Below are 25,738 nucleotides of genomic sequence, written 5' to 3' on the forward strand. Positions count from 1 at the left end.
AGGGCACCACCAGGAGAGCTGCATGAAGTCAACGAATCATAGAATGGCTTCGGTTGGAAGGGACCTTAAAGATCATCGCTTCCAACCTCCTGCCATGGACAGGGTTAAGGGTCCGGCAGCCCGGGCACACGGATCAGGATCTCGATGAGGGAAATGAGTGATAAGAGAAGCGGTTGTTGGAAACCAAAGCGAATCCCGAATTTCCAGAGGGAGGGAGGGGGGTGAGGGGGGAAATGAAAAAACAAGCACACACGGTGGGTCGCCGCAAGTCTCCGGGGGGCAGGATTTCTCTTCCATCGCATGGAAGAGCGAGATTAAAGAAGAAAGTGGGAGTGGGGTGGGAGGGAAGGGAAGGGGAGGGGGGGGGGAGGGGGGGGATGAACAAAGGAGATTGGCAGCACAGCTGTTTTGGGAAGAAAAAAAAAAAAAAAAAAGCCAGCCTTCCTGTTTCTTTAAAGCCGCTCATCTGCGCGGCGGGCCGGCTGCCGGCGGGGAGAGGCGGGCTGCAGGGAGCCGCGCACGGACTGACGGACGCACGGACGGACGCACGGAGCGAGCCGGGGCTCCGCTGCCCGACGCGGCCGAGCGGGCGCAGATGGGCGGCGGCGGCGGGAGGAGCGGGGCGGCGGCGGCGGCGGCGGCGGCAGCACCGGGAGCGGAGCGGCGGGGCGGGCGCTGAGCGCAACCGCGCATTGCCCCGCGCCATGCGGAGCACGCCGCTGGCCGAAGGCGAGCCCTGGCCTCGCCTCTGTCCCGCCGCCGAGCTCGGGGGGCTGCGGCGGCTGAGACGCAAACACGGCTGCAAAAGTTTCCGCGTGGAGCTCAAAGTGCTGAGCGGGAGGCGGCCGGGGCTCCGCGCACCCCCCGCTTCTCCGCCGCCTCCCCCGGCTCCGCCGCCCGCTTGGGAACCGCGCGGAGCCGCCGCGCTCGGAGCCGCCGCCGCCGCCAGCGCCTTCCCCGCCGCGCCGCCGCCTCCGCCGCCCCCCGCCGCCGCCCGCCCGCAGCCTCCGCCGCCGCCTCCCGCCGCCTCCCCGCGCCCGCGGCCGGGCGAGGCTGCCGGCGTCTCGCCGGAGATCAAAGCCCTGCAGCAGACGCGGCGGCTGTTGGCCAACGCCCGGGAGAGGACCCGCGTCCACACCATCAGCGCCGCCTTCGAGGCGCTGCGGAAGCAGGTACCTGCCGGGCCGAGGTGCCGGGGAACGGGGTGAGGGAGGGATGCGGTGACAGGAGCGGATGTCGCTCGGCGGCGCCGAGCGTGGAACTGTGCTGTCAGTCGGGACCGAGAAACGAGGACTTTTCATTTGCTTGCTGGGGGAATTCGGGATTTTTTCGGGATCTTTTTCCCCCGGAGACAGAAGGGCACGGAGGAGAAGGCAGCGCAAACGAAAAAGCCCTTGGGAGCATCAGCCCGGCTCGCTGTGTGCTCCATCCAGCAGCACGTGTGTGCGCCGGCGTGGGCTGTCCTGGGGGGAGCACAGGGCACTGGGGTGGGATGCTTAAACCCATTGGGGTTTCCCTCTGAAGCTTTCGTTGTGGCTTCGGCTGAGCTCATTGGTGCACCTTTCCCAATGAGTTTCCCATCCCAGTGAGTTTCCCGTGATATTTTTTTCCTGTAGCTTTTGCTTGATGTGTGTACGGTGCTGGGCTTTCTTCTTGAGATGGCTTAGGAAATCCTCCTGGTGTTCTGGGAGTGAATAATAGAGGTGTTCTTGTGGGCAAGGTGGAGCTTCTGAGAGGTGAGCTATGTTGGAGAGGAAATCCTTCCATCCCCATCACCTCCCCAACATGTGGAAGATGAGGGGAGAGCTGGAGGAGGGGATCGAGTTGTACCCCAGTGTTACGGTTCTCATTTCTTCCCCGTGAGGATAAATCAGTGTCCAGCCCTGATCTGACCCCCACATTTCTATCGCTGCCCCCTGTAACAGCTCTCAGCCATCCTGGCTTTGTTGCCCTTCCACCAGACACCAGCAGAACTTCTCCAGGTGCTTAGGAAGGAGATGTGCCCACGGCTCACAGCCCTCTGAGCCTCACAGCTCAGAGAGATGCTGAGCATTGCATGGTCCAGACCCATCCCTCCAGGGCTGTGTGTCAGGAGAGAACCGCTGGTGGGCATCTAAACCAGAGGGGCTTCAGTCACTGTGTGGCACTCCCTGCCTAACAGCACTGACACAGGGTGTTCCTCCAGTGCTGAGTTTGCCATTTGGGAATGTAAACCCCAGGCGTGCTCTATTTTGTTTCTCTGCCTTGCTTCCCTATCTCGGTTGTTTGGTGGCTGTGTGTAACGTGTTTGGAAGTGTCAGTCTAATTCTCCATGGACAGACATCTACACCACTGAAACCGCAAGGGGAAGTAGCTCTGATTTCCCAGCTCGCTGGCAATCTTGTTCTAGGCTGAGCCTCAAGCAGAAGTCAGGCAAGCAACAAATTAAAGCCGCACTCTTTTGGGAAATGGGCAACTCTTGAAAAGCCTCAGATTCCTGGCCTTGGCCCTGTGTCCATAAATCATTTCAGCCCAGGACTCAGCTGGGAGCCCAAAGAGCCTGAAGAACAAGTTGCTGTCCTCTCTTCCCATGAAAGCCAGTCTCCAGGGTCAGTGCTGGAGCACACTGACAGAGCTGCGCTCGCTCTGCGGACAGAAAGAAATAATTCCCTGGGAAATGTTTGCTGCGAGGTTTTCCTAGCAATTTGCTGAGGGGTGGGCTGGCTGTCCTGATCAGCATTGGATGACATTTGGATTCATTTCTCCCCGGGCTGCCAGCGGCGTGCTTGGTGCCGTACGTGACATCAGGTGACACTCAGCTTCATTGCACATAGGCGCAGTGCTGGCTTGTCACTCAAATCGTTCACACCGGTGCTGTGGAGTGGTTTTGGGATCAGGACACAGGAGGAGAACTCGCAATCTGTGCCATCCCAGCCAGCAGGGCTGAGAGGCGAGAGCATGGAGAGGTTCGCTTTGGGATAGGGATGTGCTAGAGAGCTAGTTCCTGAGGTGCTGAAATCAACAGGTCCATGGTGAGGAGCGCACCCAGCCTGCACCCCTTCTGTAGGGAGGGATTGGGGTGCAGGAGCTGCATGGGTTCTGTTCCCTTCCCACCCTGATGGGTAGATGGGGCTGGAGATGCCCACCCATGGTGACATGGAATCATTTGAGTGAGTAGGAAGGCACTCCTATAGGTCATGTGGTCCAACTCCCCTGCAGTGAACAGAGATGCCTACAGCTCCATCAGGTGCTCAGAGCCCCATCCAGCCTGACCTTGAATGTCTTCAAGGATGGAGCATCTACCACCTCTCTGGGTCAGCCTGTTCCATTGCCTTACCACCCTGAAGGCAGCTGGCAGAACACTGGTTGTCACAGGACCAATCCCACTGTAGGGTGCCTGGGTCTCCCAGGTGAGGAGTAGGATGGGCAAGCTGTGTCTCTCCATAGGATGCCCAGTGGCAGCCCACCAAAGGGGAACGGCTGGCACACAGTGTGCCAGGCAGATGGGCTCAGCAGCTGTGTGCATCTGGCACACATGTTTCGGCTCATGGATGCCAGTTCTCCAGATGGCAGGAAAGCTTTTTGTTGTCGCTGCTGTCGGTTTTGGGGAAGGCAAAGCCAACCACAGGCGTTTCATACAAGGAGGGAATAATCTAACCGTGGCTCTGAGCACTTGGCTGTGCCAGAGGTGGCAGATAAATGGGCAGCTGTTGGCTCCAGAAGGAGGGAGGGATGTGTCACTGCCATCATCCTCACCCTTTTGTGTTATGGCCAGCAGCGATCTCTCACTACATATGTCCCATAAAGCAGAACCAAAGAGCAGATGCTCCTGAGATGCAACTCCTTCTCTGCAGTCCTGCCTCTTGTGGTTCTCAGCTATTTATTCAGGAGACTTTTTTTCCTCCCTGAATTCCCCAAGTGTCCTTTGTAGAAGTCTCCTATTGATGCAGGACTCGAGGCTAATAGCATAGCTCCCCATGGAAAACACAGCTTGCTGCATACCTGTCGCAAAACGCTTCAAAGAGGAGGAAATAGCTCTGCTGTGCTTTGCTCTCAGTCTCTAAGTATCCCTGCTGAGCGCTGCTCCCATCCCTCTTTCCACCTCCCACCATGGGACACCCACACGGCTGCTGCTCTGCGGGTTCTTGCACCATCCCATTGCCCCAAGATGCCGTGGAGTTGCAGTAAGAGATGAGACCTGTTGTCACTTGCATCTGTTTTCCCTTGTGCTCCCCACCCTTGTGGGTGGTCAATGAACCCAGGCGTTAGCAATGTGGCGATGCAGCACAGGGCTCATGGGACCCAAGGCCATTGCTTTGCTCCTTTGCGTTCTCATCTTCGCATCTGGCAGGCTGCAGCAGTGCGGTGGTTTCAGACTAAAAGAGGGGAGATTTATGCCGAATGTTAGGAGGAAATTTTTACTCAGAGGGTGGTGAAGCCCTGGCACAGGCTGCTGAGAGAAGTTGTGGATGTGCCATTCCTGGAGCCATTCAAGCCTGGGTTGGATGGCGTAGCCGCCTCCTCTGCTCCTGGAGGGCTCTCCATGGTCACCCAAGCGTGCCACCATCCAGCAGCACATTTTGCATATGCAGGGGTTGCTGTCGTGCATCTCAGCTGTGCTGACAGACCCTAAGGTGGCAGCAGATTCTCCCTTGATAGCTGGAGACAACCCCAGCTGCCTCTGATCTGGAGCCTGCCCATGCAGCACATCTGTTTCCTCTCTGGAGCACTGCTGTCCAGCTCTTCCTCAAAGCAGCATGTCAAGCCTCCAAGCTAGAGTCTGCGCTGGGAGCAAATGTGTCCACAGACATTAATTTTCCCTTCAAGTGCATTGGTGTTTTCCTAAATCTTTTCACCACTGCATTACCAGGGCTCTCTGCTTTTGCAGCTGACAGGCTCGTTCTCTGCACTCCTGTGGGTTCTGGAGATATTTTAGACTTTTATGGGGCTTTTTAGCTGCTGGGGCTGAGGTTTTTTCCCTTCCTAGTATCCTTTTGCTTTGAGCTGCCAGTGTGCATGTGACCGCTGTGGCTTGTCATTAAATGAGTGCAAGAAGATGCCACTCCCTCCCCTGAGGAGACATTAGGAGGCTGCAGGGCGCTGGTGGTGGTGGGAACCATCTCCAGGGATATGCAGAGCCAGGGTAGGTGCTGGAGGAAATTGGGAATCGGAGCATCATTAAGGTTGGAGAAGACCACTAAGATCAGCTAGTCCAACCATCGGCCCATCCCCAGCATGCCCACTAACCATGTCCCTCAGTGCTACATCTCCACATTTCTTGAGCACCACCAGGGACGGTGACTCCACCACCTTGCTGGGCAGCCTGTGCCAATGCCTGACCACTCTTTCTGAGAATAAGTCTCCTCTATATACAACTGGAGCCTCCTCTGGCACAACTGAAGGCAATTACCTCTCATCCAGCCTCCAGGCCAACTTGAGAACCTGCAGCTTGAGCCAGAAACCCACAGAGTCTGTGGCTCTTTGGGATAGGTATCAGCCTATGCTTGCCCACTTTCCACATCTTATTTTTGGGATGCACCATCATGTGCTCACCCTCTGTCATAATATCACAGAGGTTGGAAAGGCCACCAAGATCATCCTGTCCAACCATCTGCCCATCACCACCTTGCCAGTTAAACCATGTTACCCAATGTGACATCTGTTTGAAAGCAGCTGAAGTCTGTCACCACCGTCACATGCAACCAGTATTGGTTGTGTTCTTGCTGCTATGAGGAGGCTGAGAGCTCCCTCCATCACCTGCTCTTGGGGTGTCCCAGGGCTGCATTCCCCACGTGAGCAGCACAGTGTTAATAGGGGCAGCTCAGTGGTTTAAGCCAGCCCTGGGTGATGCCACAGTTATTTAAAGTGCAGTCAAAGCAGAAGAACTGGAAGGCACTGGGGCTTAACAGCTAAGGAAGATGACGAAATACTGGCCAGGAGCAATGCAAGGGGAGAGAAACTAAGGGAGAGCACAGACAAAAGCATGAAAATCCTGAAAACAATGGCTGTGTGTCAGAAAGGAGGAGGCTTCTTTGCTCCCCTTGCTGTCTAACTGATGTTATCCTCTGACACAAATCCCATTCCTGTAGGGAGGTATTTGCTCTGCCTGCTGCAGCCACCCTGACTTAACCTCTGTGTTTTCTTATGGCTCCCGCTGAAATCGGAGGAAGGAGTCTGCTTTGAATCCAGCAGGCTTTGAGTGCAGCCTCTGCTCCCTGCCTTTAGCTGTTCTCAGATTACTGCCCAGGCTGCAGTCCCTGTGATGAGGAGGGGTATGCTTGCCTATCACACATCTGGGTTCTTCATCCCTGGTTGGAGCCTCTGTGTATCCATTCCCCTCTTTGTGCATCTCGCTCTGCTGCTAGTTTGAATCATAGAAACGTTAAAGTTAGAAAGACTGTTAGGATCATCTAGTCCAACCATCAACCCATCTGGGTCGCACCTTTGTGCTGCCCTCTATGTCAGCCCAGGAGCAGAACCTCCCAGATGTGGCCACAGCTGCAGCGGAGCTCATTCTCCCCTTCCCCAGCTGAACCTGACCCATTCAGAGATGGAAGGTGGCAGCTACCCTCCTAAAACATCACCCCCCTAAAATGTTCCCCACTTAGACTCACCTGGAGGAGATTTGTTGTGCGCTACAGCTGTGGGTTTCCTTCTTCAGTAACCCTTTGCGTAGTTGTTATACTGGGAGGTGGTTCAGAACACCTACAACAAGGTAAGGGCTTTGCTACAGCTCACAGCATGATATTTTTTTGTGCCCAGAGGAGGCTTTGAGGGTGCAGAACCTCCTGGTGTTGCTCTTGAGGACCGTCGGCGCCCGAGTGGAGCCAGGCACGGGGCTGCATTAAGCAGACTGCTGTTTGGAATTGCTCCGTGGGGTGAACTCACCCAGCACCACACCTAGGTTTTGTTTGCAGGAAGCCAATTCATTCGCTCCAAGGAGTGAACTCATGTTGCTGCAATGCGAGCGGCGGGGGAGCCAGGAGCTGGGAGGAACCGGGAGCTGGGTTATCCGAAAGCATGGACCCACCCGAGATGAGAAGGCTTCTGGGTTGGGACTGCTGCTGCTTTTGTTCCTGTTGACATTTTTAAACGAGGTTTGTCTGCTGGCTGAATGCTCTGCTGCACAAGCTGGTGGCAAAGGAACAAGAGCCTCCCACTCCGGTGGTGTAAAATTGCTGCCCATCGCCGGCCGGAATAGAGATCTGCAGAGCATCTGACACCGCAACGCCCACGGGTTGGACAGACTGTATCCCAAAGCACTCCTCCAAGAACCATCCCAGGAGGCATTGGAGGCCAGGTTGGGTGGGATCCTGGGGAGCCTGATCTGGTGGGTGGCAAGCAGCTCACAGCGGGGAGTTGAAACTGCATTGGCTTTAAGGTCCCTTCCAACCCAAACCACTCTCTGGTTCTATGAGTCTGTGGTCATGGTGTTTGCTCACAAAACTTACAGGATCCGGCCTTGTGGGGTATGAATCCATGCCCTGTGAGCACCAAATCCATGAAGCGATGTGTCTTTAGTGAAGCACTGGAACAAGTTGCCCAGAGAGGTAGTGGATGCTCCATCCTTGGAGACACTCAAGGTCAGGCTGAACAGAACTCTGAGCACCTGATGGAGCTGTAGGTGTCTCTGTTCATTGCAGGGGCGTTGGACTAGATGGCCTTTACTGGTCCTTTCCAACTCAAATGATCCTGTGATTCTGTGAAAAGAAGCATTGATGTTCTGGACAAAGCCAGTCAGTACTTAATCTCTCTTCCTGCTCCCAGTAACTTCACAGTTGCCATTCCCCGGAGAGGTGATGTGATGGGGACAGAGGCAGAGGACATGTTTGAGATCCAGCAAAACACAAGTGGAGTCAGAACACCAGGACTATCAAGCACTGGACATGTGTATGATCCTTTTGGAAGTGTTTCAGCATGAGGCACGAAGAGTGAAATCCTCTAAAAGGCCATGGGAAAGAGGCAACCAGCTGCTCTCCTGGACATGGTTTAGCATAAAAATAAACCACATGAATTGCAAGACAGGTAAATGCAACAACTTACAGCATGGTGTGGAGGAGCCAGCTGTCAGGAGGCCTTAGCTGATGCTGTGCTGCAGACACAGGTGTTTCTCTGCCTCCCCAGCTTTCCTGCTGTAGCCAAGGGGCCAAATACACGACCTTCATATGGAGTGGGTCTGTGCAAATCCATAGTGCTAAGTCGCACTTATGTTATAATAACAAGGAGGTCTGGACCCCCAGGGCCCTTTCTTCCTTTCTTTGGGGGAATGCAATGCAAAGCTGGAGAGGATTTAACTTTAAAGACCTTATCTGTACAAGTCCAAAGGATATTTATACAAATTGTACCACGCTCTTCTCCGTAGTGACAGCACAGTCCAGCCGGATGCTCAGCAGTGTGAACTGCCTTCGTGCTGCTCAAGTCCCCGGGATAACCCCGATTTTCCCACAGCCCCATTGCTGTGAGTATCCCTGGTCTCCTCTGCTGGGAACAGACTCCAAGATCACAGCTTTGGTGGATGCTGATGAAGTGCCTGGCAGACATCCCATGGACTTAAAAGGGAGCATCTTCCAAGGACACTGCCTCTGATTACAGACATCAGGGATGGAAGGGACCTGTTATGTCACATCCCATCCTGTCTTCCTGCCAAAACAGAGCTCTTCTGCACAGTAATATACCTTGAGAGCATGCATCTTGTCTTGCTTCACCCTGAGGGTCACTGATAAGACCCCAAAACCCCACAGCCATGACCAGCAGGCATCTTCTGGTCCCAGCCCACTGCCTTCTGCTGCATTCCTTCAGATCAGTATGCAGTTTCAATTGCAGTTCCTTTCTCTTTCCTTTAAATCATTGCAAATAACGCAAGCAAGATGGTGAGCTGTGCAGAAATCGATGGGGTCAGATAAGGAAAATGCATAGCAACTTGAGCTCTGAGCAGACCTGCTCAGCTCCCACCTTCACAGCCCTCCCTGCTGGGTTCAGGTGTGATGAGCAAGAGAGGGTGTTGAAAGGAGAGGGCTTGGAGTTCACCTGGAGCATGGCACACACCTGGTCATGCAACCTACTACTGCAGATGAGCATAGAGCGCAGGTCTTCAGCACCATGTGGCTCTGCTGGCATCAAGTGTTTTTCCAGTGTCTAAGATGCTCCATTTTTGGTTGAATTTTGAATTTTCTTGGCATCCAGGTGTGTTATTGACACCCTTCACTCAACCTGGGCAGATCCCTCCCCTCCTTGCTGCTGGCTCTGTGCTAAAGAAGTGCTGAAACCAAAGTTGCCTTTCTTCCCCCCCACTGCTTGGGGAAGCTTTAGATCTAGATCTGAGTTAAGTGGCTCATTCCTCTCTCAATTTCCCATGTTTAATTCAAAAGGAAACATTAAAATGGCAGGAGCCGAGCCAAGACAGGGAGGGTCCATATGAAACAGTTATTCTAACACTGTTACCATGGCAAAAACTCTTATCTCCTGCTGTTGGTGCCCCGCACCCATCACAGTGGTATCTGAGCTGCGCGGGGTGAAATTCTTCCTGTGTACAAACGGGGCAGCTCCAGTTTGGACTTTGCTGCATCGTGTAGGAGAAGTGTTGTGTAACGCCGGGTGAGGGTTTGGTCAACTCTGCTAAAACTGAGATCTTTCTTGGAATTTGTAGCAGGCCTGACCCCCACCCTCCCTCCCCCCCCTCAAAAAAAAAAAACAGTTTGGGTTTTATTTTGTTCCTATAAATAAATAAATAAATAAATAAATAATGAACAGCACACAAAAGAAAAAGAGCAAAACAGATGAGGAAAATGGACATTTGCCTGTCTTCTTTGTGTTGCAACTGGACAGCGTCTGTGTATCAGCCTCAAGGATTTCGTGGTCGCTTCTCCTTCCACTTGATTTAACTTCCTCCTTTGTCCAATTCTGAAATTATTCCCACATTTCACCGAATCTTTCCATGTTGGTTTCCTCCTTGCTTTGGTCTTGCGTGCTGCTGTTTGATCTGGGATCTCCACTGTTCTTGTGACATCAGTGTCGAAAGACAGTTGGGTGTTTCTGTTGCCCAAAGCTCTGCTTCCAAAATAACTCAGCTCGCTGCATCTGGGGGCCAGGTATTACCATCTGAAGGTGGACGATGTGTTCCTTTTTGCACTGGTGATAGCAGCACTGTGGAAATGCCACTGGAGGTCAAAGCAGTGGTCCCACTGGGTATTCCCAGAGAATAAATAGATTCCCCAGCCCCCACAAGGGTATCAGTAGCAGATGATGCATACAGAAAAAGGCCCTTTGAAGCTTGTTGGCTTGCTTCTAGAGAGGTCAGATGCCGCTGGCACCTCAGATATATCGTGCAAGCCAAATGGCCTATGGAGTCAACGGCGTTCTTCCATTAAAATCCATGTGCTCATGGATGAGGGTGGTCTAGCTGAGATGTAGTTGGTCTGAATTTCCATGGCAGAGCTCCTCCTTTGAAGCATCTGACAAAACCAAGCTGGAAAGTAAGCTTCCTCTACTAAGAAGAGGGAGAATGTAGATGTAAAGCAATGCATAAGGGGAAAACTGTATCAGATCACACATACAAAATGGTAGACACTGAACTGACCATAATCTCAGAGAAAGGAGACCTTAAGAGTTTCTATAGATGAAAATCTCAGGTCAGTGCCTGGTAGTGGCCACGAATCAAACCAGGAGTGATGAGAAAAAGAGTATGAGGTGAAGCAGAGAGCATCAGCATCAGCTAGATAAATGCAGAGAGCACCCACAGTGTGAATACTGCATGTGGTTCTGCTTCTCTCAGCTCCCCAAGGACACGCTGGGGGGAGGACGGGTTCAGGGAAGAGCAGCAGTGGTGCTCAGAGGTGCAGGATGGCTGCGATACAGCAGTCAGATGAGGGAAAAGAGGTAAATCATTAAGGTTGGAAAAGACCACTAAAATCATCTCGTCCAACCACAAGTGATGGAGGACTGAAAATACAAAGGAGATGTTCCCTCATGACGTTGTTCCCTCATCTCAAAGAACTGGGGAACCTGAAGTGAGGACAGTGGGAGCCAGCTTCAAAGCAAGCAAAAGGAGGGCTGTGGTGTTGAGAAGGAGGAGGGAACTGCAAAAGCATGTTGTGGGCGCTGCTATTGCCAGGGTTTCAACTTACTGTGCCAAATTAATGAACAAAAAGATCTATTGTGGGTTGCTAATACCGAGCAAGCACATCTAGCTGGGTTCATGGAGCTGGCATTTATTGGAGCCTGGCAGAATACTTGGGGAAATACTATATATTTCTGAGCTGTTCTGCTCTTCCATTGATATCTGCACGCAGCTGCTACGGGATAAGCAGAGAGGCAGAACCCCTCTTAACCCCTCTTACATTATGTAAAGCCAGGCGTGAGCCTGGCTTCGTGTCTGTGGAGAAAAGAGAAGCTCAGGCACAAGCATGGCAAGAAGCTTTAAAATCTCCAACCATAAGCAGAGCGCGATACCCTCGAGGGATGAGGAGGATGGAGGCTGGTATGGAGGCAGATGGTTGAGGGACGTTCGGCCATTGCAGTGATTGATGTTGCATGAAAACTTAGATTGACGGGCGCTCAGACAGCCTGAGCAGTGAGGATGGATTTCAGATAAACGCCCGGCTCCAGTTTCCCATAGGCAATAGATTCTTGTGCATTAAGGGCTGAATGACCTTTAGCAATTTGGTAAAGTAGCGGACGGGGCCCCAAGCCCATTTGAACTCAGCGGATTTTCTCTTTAAGCTGGACATAGCAAAGCTGCGTGCCTAAAATTGAGCGCACATGTAGCATTTTGCTGGATGGCGATATAAAAGCAGTCCAACCTTCTGTACCCCATGCATTTATTTGGATACGTGCTGCTTAGTTTGAATCGTTTGAATGTTTCACGTTACACTAGAGGTGTTCAAGGGTAAAGAAATAACTTACATCAGATAATGCCTTCCTGAGAGGCAGAGTGGTGGGCGCTTTGGTGCTCAGTGTTGGGCAGTGGGTGGGAATTTCAGAGCAGATTTGGAAGCTGTGAGTGATGCTGTTTGAGCACGTGTCACTTCTGCCAGCACTGCTGCCTTACTGCACAAGGCTGCGATGGCTTTGCAGCCGCTTGCAGGGAGGAGGATGCTCGGGGCGAGTCACTCAAGGGGCTGGCAACAGGGGGTTGGGTTTTCCAAGAAAAACAGGGTCTGGCCTCTCTGAGAAGCCAACTGAGCGGCAGGCAGGCATCCCATGTCCCGCCATCACGCTTTAAGCAGAACTGCCCCGCTGAAATCGAGAGGTCTCACGCTGCTTCATTCCTGCAGAGATCAGCGGGGGAGTTCTTCTGCAAAACCTGTTGGGACCATATGGCCCTTTATCGGCAGAGTTCCTATTTGTGTTAAAAACCGCTAAGAAAATAACCTGCAGTTGTTTTATCGTGCTTCGAGCGAAATATTTTGTTTTTCTGGCCTAATTTTTTTTCTTTCCCTGTTACCCTTTCTAGGTTCCCTGCTATTCTTATGGTCAAAAGTTGTCCAAACTGGCCATCTTGAGAATAGCCTGTAACTATATCCTTTCCCTGGCCAGACTAGCAGACCTGGATTACAGCGCTGACCACAGTAACATGAGCTTCTCTGAATGCGTGGAGCAGTGCACTAGGACCTTACAAGCAGAAGGAAGATCTAAAAAAAGGAAGGTATGTTACAGTCTCCTCCACCCCCCCCAAATAACAGTAAAAGTTACAAAAGAGGGGGGAAAAAAAATAAATCCGAAGCCATTTCCTTCCTTTCTCAACCTCTCAAATTTTTCCTGATTCTTTACTCCTCGTCTTTCTCCCACTTCTCAGCTCTTTGCTTTTTCTGTCTGATCCTGTAATAACCACATTCCTCGCTAATCAAAAGCTTTGCTCTCCTCGCCAGGCTCTTCCTCTCGTTAGTCCCCCCCTCGTGTTTTAACACAACATGATCCTATTAGCGTTGTCTTGTGGCTGTTGCTGGTTAAAAGCAACCAGCCTTTTGGAGAGCCCACAATGCGGCCGCCCGGCTGTGATTTCTGCTTTGTTTAATCTAACACTTATCTCTGCGAAAATCGCCTGACAACACCCAAAAAAAGTAGCTAATGGAGATGTCGTACATATAAACATATTAGGAAGACGTATGACCTGAAGGACATGCGGGTATCTTGAGGAAACAACGCTGAATCTAATTACGCATCGCATTCCTTTAGGTTACTTAACGCTGAACCAATTAGGTGAAATCATCATCAAGCTGCGGTAGGAGGAAGCGGAGCGCTCGGCCAGTTTTCCTCTTGGAAAGTGACATGGGTAAATTAAAGGAGTGATTGATGTCTTTGTTCGGGCTTTTATGACAAAAAGAGTTTTGTAAACTTGAATTGAACTTCCCCCTGCTTTCTGGGCTCGCTTGTCATGCAGGATAATAAATCAGCGGGACTTTAATGGATGAATGGACAGCTAAGCTGGGGAGCAGGCTCCTTCCCCGTGTCGTTAAGGTCTGCCTCTGATTCGGGCAGGTTTCCCTGGTTTTCCTCTTTTTCAGCCCAACACATCATCCTTCAGAAGTTGGGGTTATAAATAAACACAATAGTATGCTCTCTGTCGCTTCCTGGGGCCATATTTTTGACCCCCAGAGCTGTAGTGCCAGGTGAGATGTGCACAGCAAGATGTGGCCAAGGAGGTACAGGAGTTGCATATGGGGACAGCCTGAAATTGAGGAATTACTGCAGGGAAACGGGTGCTGGCGGGCCAGGGACAGTGCTACAGTGCCACCAGCCCTAGGGCAGGAGATGGGAGTGGAATCCTGGGGCTGAGCCACCTCCTGAGGTCAAAATGGAGGAAGTCATTGGTCAAAATGGAACATCCATTATGGCAGCTGGGCAATTCACTGGGCTGGTGTTGAGGCTTTTGGTGCCTGATGGGCTGAGACTCATTGTCTTGGCTTACGTAAACCAACGCAAGCTTCAAGACAGAAAACTTGGAGCCAGATTTCAAGTGGCTCCAAATCCCAGGCTGTTCACATATGAGGGTTAGGGCTGTGCCCACCCTTAATTAAAAAAATAAATTAAGAATAAAAAATCTTCCATTTATGGTTTTTGCTCAAAAGCGCATGTGCGGAGAATAGCCCTGATCCTATTGAGAGCGCATGAACAATGAAACTCTCACAGGACATTGGCCATCCCGCCTCCACACAGGCCACCACCAGTCCCAGAAACAGCATAATGGGAGAAAATCTGCCTTTGCTTCGTATCCTCCGAGGATACCCATCCTCACCCTCCTCCAAATACCTTCTCCGAAAGGAAAGCCAAGTTTTGCTGTTAGCAGGATCCTGGTCCATGCTCTGCCTTACTTTTCTTTCTAGAAGTTGTCTTGCAATGCAGTTCTGCAGTGTAGGAAAGTCAGTGTTGAAGATTTTCTGGGCAACCCAAGAGCCTCCGGGTTGCCCTTGCTGATAGGAACCATTTTATTTTAAGCTTGTGTGATGGCAAGAGCACACTCAGTTGAAGATGGAGCCAAAACTAGTGGGTTTTACTGAGGAACCTCAAGCAGTCAGCAAGTCCCAGTAGACAGGAGTCACAAAGACAGGATTGAGATGGTCACCCTATCATGGTATGGCCATTTCTCTTCAAGCCAAGCCAGGGGTGGCATTGCGAGCATGAGGCAGGGGAAGGCTGTTGTCAGAGCGGGGCAGTAAATCTGGGATAGCTGAGCGGGGAAGATGGGAGCTCTGGATGTCAGGTGGTGTGGAAGGATGTCTCTCGTGGGAGGTCTAACGCAGGCGGCTGGAGGAGGATACAATGGCTTGGCCCAAAGTCACCGCGTGCTCATTAATTCTGAAATCGGCACGTTTTCTGTGCTGAGCGTGGTTTTAATCAGGTCTCGCAAACCGCTGCTTGCTGAGCAGTTCCTCTGAGTTACAGACTTCGGGGTGGATTTTTGTTGTTGTTGTTTTTCCCTTTTTGTTCTCTCTTTTAAAACAAAATCCACAGCAAGCCCCAAGTGCAGACCTCCGGCATTTGCGCTGTGCTGCACCCTTATCTGCTACCATCTCCGTTTTATTGCGTCTCTCCCTGCCCCTGTCTCTTGGTTCCCTGGCAGATTGCAGCGTGCTGTGGCACCGTGAGCATCTTACACAAAAAAGTAGCTGATGGGAGTTTGTTTTGGCAGGCGGGGGCTCCAGATGTTGCGTTTGCTGGATTCTGCATCGCTTTGTGCTTTGTTTTTGAGGGTGAATGATCTGCTGTCCCTAACGTTAGCTTGTTGTGCAGACTTCGTTGTTGCAATAGGAAATTTAATGGGTGGTTTTTTCCCCCCTTCCACTCCATTGTGTTAATTAGAAAAGTTGGCTTTAGCCTCTCCAGCTATTTCAGCTAAGAAAAAAATTCCCCTTTCCAGTCTTAACTGCTGTTATAGAGTGATTTAAGTCATTGCAACTGAGACTTGACCAAGGGTGTTTGGTGATTGGAGATCTCATTTATAAGCAGCCAAAGGGGTAACTGAAGGCCTACAAATGCCTTTTCCTAAAAAAAATAAGCTGCATAGGGAGGTGGCAAGTTATGATAAAGTTCATTTTTGAAAGCTGCCCTTTGGCTGGTTATAAAAGGACTCTGCACTGAGTTATGCCGTTCACAGTGCATGCATGAGTCGCAGTGTTGGTGTCACCATCCCCGGAGGTGTCCAAAATACATGGAGACATGGCACTGAGGGACATGGGTTAGTGGGCATGGTGGGGATGGGTTGGTGATTGGACTTGGTGGTCTTAGAGGTCTCTTTCCAACCTTAGTGATTCTATGATTCAGTGTGATGGAGATTTCAGCTGTGACAGCCCAGCTGAGCTCTGGATCCTTTTGGAGCTGTGCTTGGGTCTGAGGTGCCAGCAAAGAGCTGGGGACATGTTGTGGGTGGCCAGGAGTCCCCTGAAAGCCTCAGTTGGTGTCCGTGGGGCTTTGGGTACTTCTGTGGGATACTTCTCACAGCTCTATGCTCCAGGTGAGGCATTGGAACAGGCTGCCCAGGGAGGTGGTGGAGTCACCATCCTTGGAGGTGTTCATGAAAAGTGTAGCTGCGGCACTGAGGAACATGGTCCACAGTACTCACAGGCATGCCTTGATGGTTGGACTAGATGATCACAGTGGTCTTTCCAACCTTAATGATTCTATGATTCTACGGTCCTTATGCCCTGCAGAATGGCTGCATTAAGGAGTCTGGGAGGGTTTGGGGCTGGGGTTACAGAGCAGTGCTCCCTATGTCTACGGGGCAGCTCCCACCCACTCTCCAGGCAGCACAACGCAGCTTTTTGCTCATCGCAAAACACTGTATGCAAAGCAGCCCTAACACCATAACAACCCCATAACAACCAGAAAACTCCTCAAAAAAAAAAAAAAATCATATATATGTATGTGTGTGTATATCACCCCCCCAAAACCTCCCCTCTTTGCTTCCCACCGGTCGCTCTGCTCAGCAGCAGCATGGGAGCCGTGCCGGAGCCGGGAGGGAGGGCCGGGCGGTTGGGTTGGGTGGTTGTGTTATATTTTTTTTTGGCTTCCCCCCCCCCCCCCCCCTCTCCTCCCCGTCTCTTCTGGCAGTCGCAGACTCCAGATGTTCGGAGCGCGAGCTGGGAAGTCCTGCTGGCGCCACTTGGGGCAGAGGGCAGGGGAAAGGCACGCGAGCTGGAACCCGGAGTACTCAGTCACTGCAGGACTTGGCGCATTCCCCAGCTCGCTGCTGGCACATTCCCCGGCTCTCTCCTGGCCATCTGTTCCAAAAAAACACTTTCAGAACCTCATCATCACTCAGGATACAACACTGCGAGCAGCTGTTAGCGAGGCAGAAGGAAAAAAAAAAAAAAGAAAACCATGCGAAAGGTCTCTTTGTGAGAGAGGAAACTGGGTTATGAATAACAGGCGAGCAGTTGGAGCTCAATAAAAGTTTTCTGCTGGAATTTAGTTTCTTGGGTTTTTGAGTCCCGGGGTCTGCGTATGTGTGTGGATGCGCACAGACACAAGGAATTAAAGATGTGCTATATATAAGTTCCCTGATAATTAGATGATATAGGAGCACCCACGGAATGGAACGCCGCTCCGTTTGTTGCAGTCTCTTGCACCGAATTGCTCACGTTATGTATGTGATTATTGCATTATATAAAATAGTTATTGTGGTGTTCTGCCATGCCTTGGTGCTGCCCCATTGCTGCTTGCCTAAAAGCAGATTTCCTGCTGTAGGTGAGGTTTATTCCCACATTCTGCAGCACATTTACTGGCTGGGAGTGGGACTGTAAAAGAGAAATGGTAGCATCAGGCTTAATTTGTATGGCATTTCTGTTTGCTCGAGGCATATTTTTTTCTGTAACTCTGCATCAGGATGCATGATTTATTTACATGGAGCCCTTAGCTGGAGGCACAGCTCCCAGCTTGGTTTGCTCACCCGGTCCTGGTGGCAATCGATCACCTGATAGCGATATCAGATGGTGTTACCGCATCGTGTTCGGGTGATCTGCACGGCATTTCTTCCCCGTGGATTCCCGTCCTGCGCTCCGGGGGAGTCTGGTAATGAGGTTGGAGCTCCCTTTCTCTGCAGTCTGATCAAGCAGAGGTTCCTTTTTAAAAATAGCTCCCTTTCCCTGCTCGCACTTGCAGGCAGGCAGGCAGCCAGGCTGCTTCCCCGGGGAAGAGCTGGGCCACAGGAGAGCAGCGACCCTTCCCGTCCATCTGCCTGTCTGCGGCCGCAAGACAGCAGAGTCTCTGGGGCAGCCCGATGCCCTGTGAGTTTTCACTGCCCTGTGTTTATAGCTCATGTTTTGAGATGCCCCTGCACCCCAGTGACCCAAACAGCAAATGTGAATGAGCAGAGGGGTGAGGCTGAGGATTCTCTGCGGGCTGAGTGAAAAAACCAAGAGGTTTCCCTCTGCTCCAGTTATTAGCACGGGCAGGGGGAGATCTACCCCACAGCTATCAGGTAACTCCAGCAAAAGGAAAATGTGACTCGAGATGGGAGAAGCCCTGGAACAAAGGTTGACTCCATTCCAACAGTGCTTTGATTTATAGAGATTGAAATGCTCTGGGATGCTGCAAACTCACCAAGGTCATTGGGCCAGTTGTCAAATTCAAGAGCCAGGGGAGTTGTGATTATTAGTTTAAAGCAGACTCTGTTCAATAAATCTGTCTTCTGAGCTGCTGGCTGGAGTGGGAGCAGGTCGGGAGAGGCAGAGCCCCTCCCCACCCAGCACCCCTCCGTGAGCCCCTGGGACTGAGCAGTTCTGCTGAGCTCCTCCACTGCCTTGCAGGGCTCCCTCCACCCATTCTTCCTTTCCTTCATCCATCCCTCCATCTCTCTTTCCCTCCCTTCATCCCTCCATCCCTCCTTCCTTCCCTCCTACCATCCATCCCTCCCTCTCACTATGACTTCCTCCATCTCTCTATTCATCTCTCCATTTATCCATCTCTCATTCCCTCCTTCCATTTCTCCATCCTTCCCTCCGTAACTCCCTCCATCCATCCCTCCATCTGTCTATCCCTTCCTCCCTCCATTACTTCCTTCTTTCCTCCCTCCGTCCATCCATCCTCCTTTCCACATCTTTCATCCCAAACATGCTACACTTTGTCCCACCTTTGCTCACCCCATTTTCTTACTTCCCCCCTTTTTCCCAACTGCAGTGTCAGGTACTATTTATTCGGCATTTTTGAGAGCCCCCAGGACACAGGAGGAGGACTGGGGTCCTTCCGACTTGGATGGCTTTGGGTAAGGGTGAGGCTGCTCCTACAGGGGAAGGGGTTTGCTCACTAAGACTGTTGTTCCAGACAGCAAGAGAGGATGCATCTCTCTACTGTCTTTTAATATTAATCATAGGATGATAGAATGGATTGGGTTGGAAGGAACCTTAAAGATAATCCAGTTCCAACCCACCTGCTGTAGGCAGGGTTGCCATACATTAGATCAGGCTGCCGAGGGCCGTGACCTTAATGAGAGCATTCAATACTTCCTCCTTTTTCTTCAGTTCCCCTCTTTTTTTCTTCGTTTATTCCCCTCCTTTTTCTTCTTTTTCTTTCCATGTGACATAAATTAAATAACCCTCATTTCTATTACAGGTTATTAATATTCATAATTTATTGTTGGAAAATCGTTTTAGGCATTTCCTATCAGAAACATTTGTGATACCCGAGGCTGTTTGTCATTCTCTCACCCAACCCCCGTTATTCAAAATCCTGAGTCCCAGCTCATTAGGCCAGTTGTTCCTCCTGCCCAGAGCAACGCTAGGTAGTGTTAGTCAGAAGAGACAACAAATCATTGATAATAATTGCATAATGAGCTCCGTTTTTTTTATTTGCTGTGTGCCAATTGGAAGGGCAAGCCTGGTGTAGGAGGGGTTTGCAGTAAGGGTCTTGTATCCCCATCCCCTTAGCCCAGAGTAGATGCTCACCTGGGATGGGTCATCTCACAGGCAGCAGCCCTAATTATAGTAATAATAAAGTAGAACATCGGTGTCATAATACTTTCAGAGAATTACAGAACCGTATCACCATCTAGGTTGGCAAAGACCTTCAACATCACCGAGTCCAACCATCAGGCTGACCTACTCGCACTTTGTACCTTAATGTTACAAAATCCAATAATGGAAAAGGGCAGAGAGAGTACAGCAACAGATGGGTCTGAGAAAGAATGTTTTCTGGGCCAATCTTTGAAGAGTTTGATGACCTTTTTAGACTGTCATCAAGACGCCTGGTCTGTCTGGAGAATTGATGACCGTGTCCAAAGGACCATCAGGGGCTGCACTGCACCCTGGAAAGCTCTGAAGTCCACTGGCAAAAAGCAAGAAACAGTGGTTGGGCTCAGAAAATGGGATCCGATTTCCAAGTTTCTAAATTCCTGAGTTACTTTAAGGAGGATTTAGGAGCCCACGTGATGAAGGCAGTTTGGCCAACTGCGATGTGACCTCATGGAAGAGCGAGCCCAGAGGATTTTACTGTGTTTTGAAGTATGCTAACGATTGTTTGTGAGATATTCACAGGGCTTATTTTAATGTCAGAGGGGGTTTAGATGAGGTTTTTCCTGTCTCAAAGTGCTGCTCATTGAAGTTGTGCATTTTACGATGGCAGCAGTAAACCTGGCCATAACTCTCTGTACCAGTTACCTATATACACCTGCCTCTGCCTCTCCTGTGGGCTGAGGAGCTGTGTGTGCGGAAATGAATGTGATAACCACAATAGCAAAATAAGCCCCACAGGTCTGGGACACATCAGCTCATTTGCTTCCCTTTTCTACTTCTGAGATTGACTTCTGATTCTGAAAATGGACCCAGAGGTCATTTCCAAAGCAGGCATTTGCCAGCATGTCTCATTTTGTTCCTTTTCCTTCCCAAACTTTCCTTGTTCCCTCTTTCTCTTCCAGCACTCTAGGGACTCTGCCCACCTACCTGTCAATGCCCTACAAAGCCAAACTCTGGAACACTCACACTATGGGTTGATGGGTCCCAACAAGGAAACCCCAACAAGGGCCATTTGTGTGAGGAGCCACCAGAACAACACATGTTCACTGTTCTGATGCTGCGTCTTTCTCTTTCCAGGAGTAATAACAGGGAAGGGAGGATTCAGAAGAGCTTCCAGCCAGTTACATCTGTTCTTGGCAAAGCTTGCACAGTCCAGATGAAGACTGCGAGCAGCTTTTTTGCAGAAGCCCCTTTTCAAGATGACGATTGGCCAAGGAACTTTCTCAGTCTCTGGAACAGAAAGGAAAAGAAAAAAAAAAAAGGACAAGGATGCTTCTTATTGTTTTTAAGCCAGCCACCTTTTAGTACGTGCAATTTATTTAGCACTTTTCCCTTTGCTTAACTGGGAAATGTTCCCCTCTCAGCTCATGTGTACAGTCATTTTTTGTTGTTGTTGTTGTTGCTGTTGTGCCAAAGATTTGATGGAGCTTCTACACTGTGTCTTATTTTTGCCTTAATGTTAAATCCTTGAGCCAAAGAGAAGTCAGAGACACCGTTCAGATTGCAGCAAGTGGGCCAGCAGCTGTCAGGGACAGATCTGAATTTCGGAATCCTTCTGCGAGGTCCCTCTCAGCTCTCCCATCCCGCAGCTCTGCCGCCAGCCTTTGGTATGGGAATGAGTGGGGACACGGCACCGGGTGATCAACCACCACGTTGTCTTCTTCCTTGGAGCTGCTCCGTAGTTCCACCTCTTTGGCCAATTCCTGACGTTCCTGCGACATCCATGGGGTAGGGATACTGGCGTGTAGAGAGAGCTGAAGCAGGATCTATGGTGTTGGGGTTTTGGTATTATTATTTTTTTTTTTAATAAAGAAAAAGAAAATTAAGTAGAAGCTAAGCGCCATGTGAAGCAATAAAAGAAAATCAAAGGGAAGTTCAGCTAGGCGGAGTGGAACGCCGCAAGTTCTGCAAGCATTTCAGTTCTGTGAGGTCATTTTCATGGGGTTTTCGAGTGGTCAGAAACCCGTGTAATGCAAAGGCATTTGAATCCTATACTGTACCTTTCACTTCAAATTGAAGTAAAAAGAAAGAAAAAATGGAGAAACATTTGCTTGGAGTAAGCAGACTTTATAGGTAATGCAGTTCGTGCGCTAATGATGGGGGACAGAGCTCTGTGTTCAAGAATATGGGTTTCCAAGCTCAGGAGATTGACATACTTTGTTTTAAGTAAGGGGAAAGGTTATATTTGTGAGGCCGGGTTCAAATCCCAGTTACAGCAACGTAAATCGGTTCCTGGGTGTCTGAAGCTGGCTGGGAACTGGGAGGGCTGGGACTGGCACCGGGGTGTCCCATTGAGCATCTGCAGGATCTGCATCAGCGGGGAGGAAATTCTCCATTCACCACATCCTCCACCCAGCATTGACGCCAGGCTTGAGCTCCTCACTGGCTGCCCATTTATTTCCCTTTCAAAGCACAGGGGAGCACTGAGCATGCAAAACCTGAGCTTGCATGATCAGTGTCTGTGGGTCTGGGGGGTCTCTGCCATGTCTCCTGGCTGAGGCAGGGAGGAGAGGTCCTGGAGAGGATGCTTGAGATTTGTTCTGTGTGAGTTCCAGGCACACAGGGGATAGCGGTGTCCAGACCCTGAGGTTTTCATTATACTGCTCATCACCCCCCACCCTCACCGCTGTTCATTATTAGCAGCCCAATAAATACATTTTTAGATTGACGTTTGTATTTCTTTCTTAAAGCATGGTTTAAACCCTCTCTTTCATTATGTACATTATATGCATCCTTTTAGGGTCATTTTCTGCATAGCACACACAGGCTATGCCACAGGGCCAAGGGCTGTGGAAACACTGCAGGCATTTCTCTCTCTGAGCAGCATCAAATATGCATTTTTTTTTTTTCTAAATATGAGAAATTCCATATTTTACTCCTGAGCTCTGCAATGGCTCTCAGTTTGGGAGAGTTAATGATTATCAGTACAGCAAGGTCTGCGGGGAGAGCCAGTGATACAATACCACTGATGTTATTTATTTGCTTTTTTCCCCCCTTTCAGTTCCTTTGGATAGATAAGAAATTTGCTGCAAATACATCACAAGCTGGACAGCACCATCAAGCTGTAATTGGGGCTTTAGGTCAGGCAATACTGTTTGTCCTCTTGCTCAGGGAAACATTAACCCTTGGGACTCAGCTGCTCATTTAAAATTCCCAAATTCACTTCCCTAAAACATTCCCTGCTATCCCCACCCTACCCATTCCCCTCCAGTAAATGCAGGAACAAAGTCTCTAGAAGTTAAAGACTTACTTTGCTCAGGAGCAATGTTCTGCAAGAGGATGAATGACATTTTCTGGTCTTTGGGGTCCCAATGGGAGGTGAGACAAGGCCAGGGGAATGGCAGTGGTGATTCATAACACTGCTCTGTGTGTCCCCCAGGCCAGCTCCAACAACCAACTCTGACAATAAGAAGAAGGGTAAATTTTTACCAAAGGTTAGTAAACATATTAGTGCTTTCCCTGAAACCTGTGGTGGAGTTGACACTTGCCTGTCCTGGTCAGGGTCAACCAAGGTACAGAGCTGACCTTGCCTGACTCCTCCCCAGCAAACACAGTGGGCAATCATGCTCCTGATAATATGGTGATTATGTTTGTTAGCATGCTGTAAAAGCAAAACCCTCTGTGCTGTCACCCTTCTGCCTCAACCAGTGGGGTCAGCAGAGTCCAAGCCTTGGCTCCCAACTTGGGATGCACAGATGAAGCTGGAGGGTCAGCTCTGCCAGTGTCTCGTGATGTCCAGCATGATGCAGATCCTGAATTCCACATTAAACCAGAAATCATACACCAAGCCAGTAACATCACCCAGACGTAACACAGGGCACCTCGTCGATGCTGATGCCACATCTGCTGCCTTGGGTGGCAGCTGCAGTGGGTGAAGGGCCAAGGAGAGACCAATGGTGTGAATCAAGCTGAGAAGCACCTTACAGCACAAGCACCATCACCCCACTAAGCTTGTTCAAGGTATTGCAGTCACTGCCTGCTTGCCCCGTAATACTAGATCCTTCTTTCACTCAAGAGTTTCCTGTTGTTCACAGATGGTGAGATTACACCAACAGCCATCAGAACAGCCACTCTGCTTTTGTCTCCACAGGAACTTGGGACCACCACAACCAGTCCAAGTCCTGGCAAAAATCAAGATGGGATGGGCCCAGAGAGATTATGTCTACCCGAGTGGAAGCCCTGGCCACCATATTTGCACATTAAGTGGCTTCATCTCTGCTCATTTGTGTGTTGGTGTCATCATTTTGGCCTCACCCTGATGCAAACTCACGCTAACCATTTTTGATGGTCTTTAACACAGCTTTTAATAGTTCTTTGTTCACAGTGCTGGCATCAACATTGGCATCATCAGTGTAATCCCAGGTGTGTGGGAACACAACCAAGTGTGCAGGAACATCACCAACACAACCGCATCACACCTCACCAGACTCAGCAAGAGCCCACTGGACTCACCTGGGCACCTGCTCAGCTATACATGACCAGGTTGACTCGTAGGTGCTTCCATGATCAGGTAAAATTGCTTTGGTAGGCTGGAGCTGGCCCCCACATCTCCAGTTCATTGTCCCTGCTCATATTGGGGTATTTCCATGCTGAAATAGGATGGCAGGAAGGTGACATGGAGAGCTCTACCCAAGCCAAGCTGATGAAATGCAAGCCAGATCCTGCTGATAACTGCAGAGTGGTGCCTGAATTAATATCCCCTGCCTTTCTGCACAGCTTTTACATAATAATTCTCAAGCACCACGATCTGGCTTTTAAACACATGCCCCTTAGCATGCCTTAGGGCAGACTTCAGCCTATGGAACCTTTCATTCCTCTGAGATAATCTGGAGCAGTGAACAAAATTCCCACTGACTTGGATAGTGTGCAAAAAGGGGGTTCAGCGTTGCAGATCCAGGTTAGTGTCATCAAAGGAGCTGATGGCCTGTTGCAGACAGAGCCAGAAAGGAAGTTAACCCGTCAGTGAAGAAAAAAGATTTCAGTCTAAACCGTTCAGTGGATATGAATAGGTGGCTGTTAAAACAGAAGTCATCACTTGAGCTTGTTGAAATACTGGCATGAAGAAACAAAGTCCCCATTGCATCTATCCTCCACCAAGCTGCCCTCCTTGCCAAGGGTTGAAATTGGGGTGTCAGGATGGCTGTGCCTAAATCAATTTCCTAACTTGTGTGCATCAGCCCAGTTCTCCCATAAAGCATTACCATTAGCCACATCAAACATCTCTGTCATTAACTGACAGCACACGGGTGCTGCCTGACAGATGCCAGCACTAACAGTCTCCCTACAGGCTCAAAGCACTTCTGTTACACACAGTGGGCCAAGACTAGCTCTTTGAAAGTGGAAGGTGGGATGCATGACTTCCTCAAAGAATCACAGAATCCTCAAGGTTGGGAAAGACCATTAAGATCATCTAGTCCAGCCCCAATCCATCCCCACCGTACCCACTAACCCATGGCCCTCAGTGCTACATCCACCCTTTTCTTGAACACCTCCAGAGACAGTGACTCCACCACCTCCCAGGGCAACCTGTTCCAATGCATCACCACTCTTCCTTAGAAGAAATTTTTTCTAATGTCCAACCCAACACCCTCATCTCCCTTTGGTGACCTGATGGCCCAACTTTGCTTGCTGCTGCTTTTGTAGGATTCACTCCCTCTGTCTACAGCCTGGAGGACCATCTATACCTCCTGGAGGATCTCCATAACCTCTATGGGTATGGAGAACCATCTTACACACATAACTAGGACAACACATAATCTAAGCAAGACAACGTGGATCCCTCCCAAATTGTCATATTAACTGCGTATACACACATATGCACCCAAATCCACCTTGGCTTTCAGATGCAATGTTTCACAGGCATTTCCCTGGGAGTTTCCCAGCTGCTGCCCTGCTCTGTGTTGTAGTGGCACCAGTTACGCTGCAGCTGTAAGATGTGTATGGCAATTATTAGTAATTGTATTCACTTACTCCATATAAAAATATCAGCACAGTTACATGAATGATTTGTGTAATGATATATTTGCTGTTATTAGGACCTAATATGTTATGCCTGTAATTACATACTATGTCCCATATAATAGGCCTGGAATTGCAGTGTAAATTTTGGGTAATTATAGAAAACTATGCTACAAACAGGTCCCGCTAGACCAAGTCACACATTCACTACCAGGAAATAACCGTTATTAAAGGTTCTACAATAGACAAACCGATATGAAAGCCAGAAACGATCTGAACATACAGCAGTAATGACGAGAAAAGAAAGATCATGGGAGTATGTTAGAGGGAGAAATAAACAACACAGCGGAGCAAGAGAA

The 25,738-nt window shown here is 50.1% G+C and overlaps 1 protein-coding gene and 1 long non-coding RNA gene across 6 annotated transcripts; one reads left to right on the plus strand and one right to left on the minus strand.

Moving 5' to 3' along the window:
• ATOH8 (atonal bHLH transcription factor 8) lies at positions 1–25,738 on the plus strand. 5 transcript variants are annotated; one of them, XR_005859475.2, is made up of 4 exons: positions 1–1,172; positions 12,431–12,622; positions 13,153–13,249; positions 20,499–22,089. XR_005859475.2 is itself a non-coding variant. In XM_040699655.2 (3 exons), exons 1-3 carry the CDS (start codon positions 234–236, stop codon positions 23,704–23,706), a joined length of 1,326 nt encoding a protein of 441 aa, XP_040555589.2. In that variant the 5' UTR covers positions 1–233; the 3' UTR covers positions 23,707–25,738. The 5 variants fall into 5 exon arrangements, 4 of the variants coding, with proteins under 4 accessions (XP_040555589.2, XP_046796308.1, XP_046796307.1 ...); XM_040699655.2 differs by lacking the exons at positions 13,153–13,249; positions 20,499–22,089 and adding an exon at positions 23,512–25,738; NM_001397230.1 differs by lacking the exon at positions 13,153–13,249 and having other exon boundaries at positions 486–1,172.
• Positions 19,012–22,798, minus strand: LOC124417968. The gene is made up of 2 exons (XR_006939292.1): positions 22,672–22,798; positions 19,012–21,187 (listed from the first exon to the last, which is right to left on the minus strand). It is a non-coding gene; the product is annotated as an uncharacterized LOC124417968 (long non-coding RNA).

The sequence above is a fragment of the Gallus gallus genome, chromosome 4 (assembly GCF_016699485.2).
Source record: "Gallus gallus isolate bGalGal1 chromosome 4, bGalGal1.mat.broiler.GRCg7b, whole genome shotgun sequence".
NCBI lineage: Eukaryota > Metazoa > Chordata > Aves > Galliformes > Phasianidae > Gallus > Gallus gallus.

What these genes read in the sequence shown, in the direction of transcription:
- ATOH8 (XM_040699655.2), top strand. Translation starts at nt 234, where the DNA reads ATGAAAAAACAAGCACACACGGTGGGTCGCCGCAAGTCTCCGGGGGGC. An exon ending in TCGAGGCGCTGCGGAAGCAG is followed by an intron (nt 1,173 to 12,430) that starts GTACCTGCCGGG and finishes TACCCTTTCTAG; the next exon opens with GTTCCCTGCTATTCTTATGG. An exon ending in GAAGATCTAAAAAAAGGAAG is followed by an intron (nt 12,623 to 23,511) that starts GTATGTTACAGT and finishes TTGTCTCCACAG; the next exon opens with GAACTTGGGACCACCACAAC.